The sequence below is a fragment of the Xenopus laevis genome, chromosome 5S (assembly GCF_017654675.1).
Source record: "Xenopus laevis strain J_2021 chromosome 5S, Xenopus_laevis_v10.1, whole genome shotgun sequence".
Taxonomy (NCBI): Eukaryota; Metazoa; Chordata; class Amphibia; order Anura; family Pipidae; genus Xenopus; species Xenopus laevis.
The window spans coordinates 141,793,160-141,799,219 of NC_054380.1; the positions used below are offsets into that span (position 1 = coordinate 141,793,160).

The window sequence follows — 6,060 nt, forward strand, 5'->3', positions numbered from 1 at the left end:
TGTTATATCTATTAAGATTCTCATTTAACCAGGTTATGATATACAGTATCTAGTAGAAATAATTCAAAGGAGTTTAGAGTTTTTCTTGAAAACATTTCACTACTCATCCGAGTGGCTTCTTCAGTTCAAATGAAGTGGTAGGGAATTCCCCGACATTTAAACTCTTGAGGGTAGTAAAGTCTCAGATATCCAATCACAATGGTTCAATTGAACTTGAGTAAGGTGTTGGCTGAAACTCACAGATGTGTGAAAGTGGGATACAGTCACAATGGTACCATGATCTTCATTGATATCGGTGACTTTACTACCCTCAAGAATTTAAATGCCAGGGAATTCCCTGCCACTTCAGTTCAGAATTGAAGTAGCCACTTGAATGAAGAAGAAACACTCTAAGGGGCCGATTCACCAAGGGTCGAATATCGAGGGTTAATTAACCCTCAATATTCGACTGGGAATTAAAATCCTTCGACTTCGAATATCAAAGTCGAAGGATTTTAGCGCAAATAGTTTGATCGTTCGATCGAAGGAATAATCCTTCGATCGAACGATTAAATCCTTTGAATTGAACGATTCGAAGCATTTTAATCCAACGATTGAAGGATTATCCTTCGACCAAAAAAACTTAGGAAAGCCTATGGGGACCTTCCCCATAGGTTAACATTGACTTCGGTAGCTTTTAGATGGCGAAATTGGGGGTCGAAGTTTTTTCATAAAGAGACAGTACTTCGACTATCGAATAGTCGAATAGTAGAACGATTTTTAGTTCGATTCAAAGTCGTAGTCGAAGGTCGAAGTAGCCCATTCGATGGTCGAAGTAGCCCAAAAAACACTTCGAAATTCGAAGTTTTTTTACTTCGAATCCTTCACTCGAAGTTAGTGAATCGGCCCCTCAATGTCCAGTTTCCTTTGAACTAATTCTACTAGATACTGCTTTAGGTTATGTCCTCCTTCTTCCATTCCATTGGGAGAATAACGTCTGGCCTCCAGTTTTGGTTGATTATAAAGTGGGAAGTGAACTGCTCCTAAAGAAAAGGCAGAATATAACAATCAAATTCAGAATAGTTATTGTGATCCTTTGTCTATGTTGACTAGTTAGTGGTTGCATGGTTTTTTAGTTTCTAATAAGTTTTAAAACCTAACCTACCTGATTTTTAAAAACACTGTCATTGGGCCCCATCTGCAATTTACATTTTTTAATTTTTGTGTTGTAAAAACTTTAATGGAAAGTCAACCTGACATCTCCAAAGTCTGAGACAATAAAACCACACCAAATTTGATTTCAACCTGGTTTCGTGGAAGCAGAGCTTAAACATCCATATAAACAAAACCATTGGAGATACAAAGAAGTACGCATAACCTCTGAGTGCTAACTATTGCCCTCCCAGAAACCCAGTTCAGATGGCTGATTACACCCTTACCAAACTTAATACCTTTAAAATATAACTTTTATTAAAGTGTTTAAAATCTAGACTGCACCATCACCATCACACCGTGTTGGACAATGTCCATAAAAACACAATTAAAAGTCGCATAATGGACAAGTGGTGGACTTAGTTAAAGTGCTGACCATTAATTGGTATATTGCACTTGGGGAATTGTTAGCCCACAATCAGAAGCACCCCTCCCTTCCAATCTTCCCATACGCCACAATTCTGCCTGTCTATGTAGGGAGTGGTTTGGAGCTTGTCTCACCACCCTCCACCTATGCCGCCCTACTCATTTCGACGTTACCGCCTTATTCAGGGGCATAAGTGATGTCCGTTCATCAACGTTTGCTTTAAATATGATCGCTCCAGAACTCAAGGGGTATTCATAGTAATATGTAATTGCTTTTAGCTCTTTTAAAATATTCTTTGTTGTGTACTGTACAAAATACAATTTAGTAATTGGAATTGGTGCCTCTGGCCCGGCTAAACTATCTAGGTTAGACATTAAGGACCTGTGGACTAAACCATGGACCAAGGAGCAGATGGTCCTATCCATGTTTTTCTCATAAGAATTTACTAACTACATGTGGAGTTGTCATTCTCTGCAGATAAAAGGAAGGTTCCGTTGGCCAAACAGAACTTGAGAAAGAATAAGAGGTTCTTTTAGGAAAATAACAAGGGTAAGGGGTAGAAGAACTCAAGCTTTTGGCACAGTTCGGGTCAATTATTCATGAAATCCATCCACAGATATTAGGATGTACCAAAAGGTAAAAACTAATCTGATGATGAGGCCTGGGTCAATAAGATACAAGAAATTGTCAATTATACACCAACATTTGGAAATGCTTTACAATAGCTGTGAACGTAGTAGATTGGGAATTTGAATGCTCCGGAATAGCTAGAAATCCTAGGCTGGACTCCCAAATCCAACAAGAGCAAACTCATGCTTACATACTAATTCCACAAGCACAAATTGGAAATTATTGTCCCTTATGACATCCACTGGGGTTTGCTGCACTCTGAATCCTTGGACCATCCTTTCTGACTGATGCAAATTAAAGAGAGACATATTTACATTTCATAATTTGTGCTAAGCAACTGTCACCCATGGATGGAAATAGTTATTAAAGAGAGTGCCTCTCCCTGGGCAGATGTTCCTTTTGGCCTAATCGCCATGCAAATATCTGTATGAATACCTTAGGTCATTTGGTTATTATGATCATGAATTTATAAAAGGTCATATTGTTATTTTGCTCAATAAGGAATATTCTGTTGGAATCCTGCAGGTGGTTGAGAAATAAAAGCACATTTTTCATGTAAAAGTAGTTTACTCCAAGCAAAATTCAGGTTTGTATTGCAGTGTGTGTGTCTAGTGTGTTCAGTGGAGCCTGAGACTAACACAGAAGGCTGACACTCTATTATCTTTAAAGACAAAGGAAATAGGAACAAGTATGTTTTAGGAATTTTTCTGCAAGCGGAGTACCTGCCCGATGTGACTGGCCCCTAACACACTACCAAAATATTCAGATTCAAACATGAAGTAGAGACTATAAAAACATTATATGTAAATGGATTGTGGGTCCTTCCATGGGCACTTTGGCCGGTGAAGCAGAAAGACTTTCCATCCTCGGTTTAAAGGAGAGACCAAGAAACAATAACATTTTGCATAATGAAAGCAACTGTAAGCTTTCCAGTATACATTGTTATTCACTGCACTGCTGGTTCTGACTATTGGTTCCATTGAAAGAGTGTAGCAAGTGTCAGCTCTCCTCCTCCATCAAGACTTCAATTTCCACAATCCCTTTCACAGTTTTGGGATTCTCCTTCTTTTTGGGTCTGTTAATTGCTGAAGAGGCAAAGCATTGCCAAATATCCAATTGCACATGTAGTCAGGAGAAGCAGTGCAGAGAAGAATTAGAATTACCATGATTCCTTCTTGCTCTTTTCTCCTCTCCCATATTGCATTCTTTCATTCCCCAAATTATTACACTTCTCACACACCTTCTCATCCATAGATATCAGTAGGTAATTTAGTGGCCATAACCTGTTCCAAATCCTTCCAATGATGTGGCTGGACAAACAGGTCAGTGTCATTACATCACCAACAGGTGGAGCCCTTGAAGTTTGCCCCAGAATCTGCCCAAACCCCCACCTGGGGCTCAGTTTTTGGGACCCATAACTATCTAACCCATGGAATATTAACTGATTTGTATATGAGCAACCAATCTGAAACTAGTTTGGATCAGTCAAGTACATGTTGGAAAATGAAAGCAAAGATGTGATTGCTAGAAACAGAGGCACTAGTGCATTTATGGCCCCATGTTAATAAACAAGTCTGTCTTTCCATAATTTGCCTTTCTTTTATGTTCCCTTTAATACTTTTGCCCTCAGATTTCCTTGATTTTCTTAATTTTTTGCCCCTCTTCCATTTTTTGTGCAGTATTTTTCATCCCCAGGGGCAGATGCACCTTTAGAGGAAGAGCGATGAATACTCTCTGCATCAAATTGGTACAAACACGGGACCATGGACTCCACATAGAGACAAAAGAGAGCAGGGGAAGCAAATGGTTTGGTGGACAAAGAATGAAGGTTGGATGGGCTTGAATTGAAGTTCAATATAAGGTGCTTTTCCTAGATATTTGAGTATTAGAGTATCCCTGTAGAGGAGTTGCGTATGTTGTAAAGTTTATGCTACTGGAGGGTCTTCAACTAAGTATAACTCCACAGAGAGGACCTGGACATCCAGCTTCCTGGGAAACTTTAGAACAGTTTATATTTTCACCACCTCCACCACCTGTGGACTTTCTGTGCTCAACAATTTTTCAAAGCAACAAAAAAAGTTCAACAATACAGTGTTTTATATGGAAGAATGTCAACTTTGCTTCTCCTTCAGTGGTACAGGCTGATACATTAGATAGGTATAAGAAGGGGTTGGATGGTGTTTAGCAAGTGAGGGAATACAGGGATATGGGAGAGAGCTCATAGTACAAGTTGATCCAGGGACTGGTCCCATTGCCATTATGGAGTCAGGAAGGAATTTTTGCCCCTCTGAGGCAAAGTGGAGAGGCTTCAAATGGTCTTTTTTGCCTTGATGTCTTTTTTCAACCTAACTTACTATTTTACTATGACAGTGCTATAAAACTATTTACACCAGGTTAAATACATTCACAATGACTTGGTTTGGTGGTTAAAGCAAGCGTAGGATAAGGCACACAGCCAATAGAGTCATGAATTGGAAGAGCTTGCTCTAATGAGGACACACTACATGCCATCTGCATCATTTAGGCTGGGGTCAGGCTAGAAGTTTAGCAGGCGGTGAGACTTTCCCAGGCCATCAATCAATGCTTTATTCCATCAGTTGCACAGCAAATTCTCTCTTTATCAATGGGTAGCAATATGTGTTATTTGGCTTCAATACAGAAAGATCCCCACCAGCTTGATCCCAAAACTAGGCTTAATTGTCAATGTCATGAAATATCACACTTAAAATAACAATTATTGGGTAACAGTCTCTGAATCTTGCTTGCTGAAGCGCCAGAGATTAGTTGCACAATGGAACATGTTGACTATTTCTCTTCTCAGCTTTGGGTTGGACAGTATGAGAACTATTGAATGGGAAGTAGGATAAGAGAACGCTAGAAAGTAGCCAATGCCTCTTCCAATATAATCAGAAATGAACGACCAGAGGAAAAAGTTACCAAAGAAGTTGCACATTGACATGAGGTTCAGTAGAAGAATGTACCTAAAAACAGCCCAATGGGCATCCATGTTGGGTTCTGTGAAGTTGGAAACATAGGATTTGGTGTGTCTGATGTGGACAAGCAGAGTGCAGAGGAGATATATGGACGAAAGCATCTCTAGCATGAAGGGCAAGCTGTGGCCAAAGAAAAATGAGATGACACGAAAAGTCAGTAAATCACTTGTTATGTTTGTTGTCACATTGACACCTTTGGCATTAATACAGAATCCCTGTTTAGCACTCAGAGCATAAATCAGTCCTGGTGCAAAGGAAATGAAGACGGATATAAAGATCACATACCCTGTAATTCGGGGGATCAGAGTCTGCAGCTGTAGGAAGAAAGCATTTTTAAAGATAGTGATCTTGACATAGTACAACATGGAGAGCCAAGCACCTAGCCAGCGACTAAAGAAGTCCATGAACACCTGGATAAAGTAAAAGATGCAGCGAGGTTTATACTCCGACAGGGGAATAAATTCCAGCCACATTCCAAAGATTTCCATCATGAAGTCACATTGCAAGAAGAACCTGATGAAGCACAAGGCTGTTAAGATTTTATCACTAGGCTTGAATTTTCTTTCTCTCGACCAGGATTTCATGTTACAAATGGTGATGAAGGCATTGACTGCCAGACCTACAATGAGTATCATGATAATAAAAACAGCAAAGTAAATTGGGAATAGCATTTGTATGACTATGAAGTCCAGTTGCCTTAAGTCTTCTTGATCCTGGCTGTTAGAGCTTGAAGAACAGACCCTTGTGTTATATTATATCGACAGCTAATCGCACAGGGTATGGTGCGGGTGCCTTTGTGGGATTGTGGTTATATTTTTAGTCTGATGCAAATTAAAAAGAAACAAAGCCAGAACCCAGACTTCTTGCTAAGCAACCGTC

The 6,060-nt window shown here is 39.7% G+C and overlaps 1 protein-coding gene across 1 annotated transcript; it reads right to left on the reverse strand.

Annotated features, from left to right (window-relative positions):
* Positions 1-4,619: 4,619 nt before the first annotated feature.
* LOC108717613 (taste receptor type 2 member 39) lies at positions 4,620-5,852 on the reverse strand. The gene has a single exon (XM_018264821.2). It carries the CDS (start codon positions 5,850-5,852, stop codon positions 4,923-4,925), a length of 930 nt encoding a protein of 309 aa, XP_018120310.1. The 3' UTR covers positions 4,620-4,922.
* Between the last annotated feature and the right edge of the window lie 208 nt (positions 5,853-6,060).

Excerpts from the sequence above, each read along its gene's own strand:
- LOC108717613 (XM_018264821.2), bottom strand. The coding sequence starts at position 5,852 with ATGCTATTCCCAATTTACTTTGCTGTTTTTATTATCATGATACTCATT.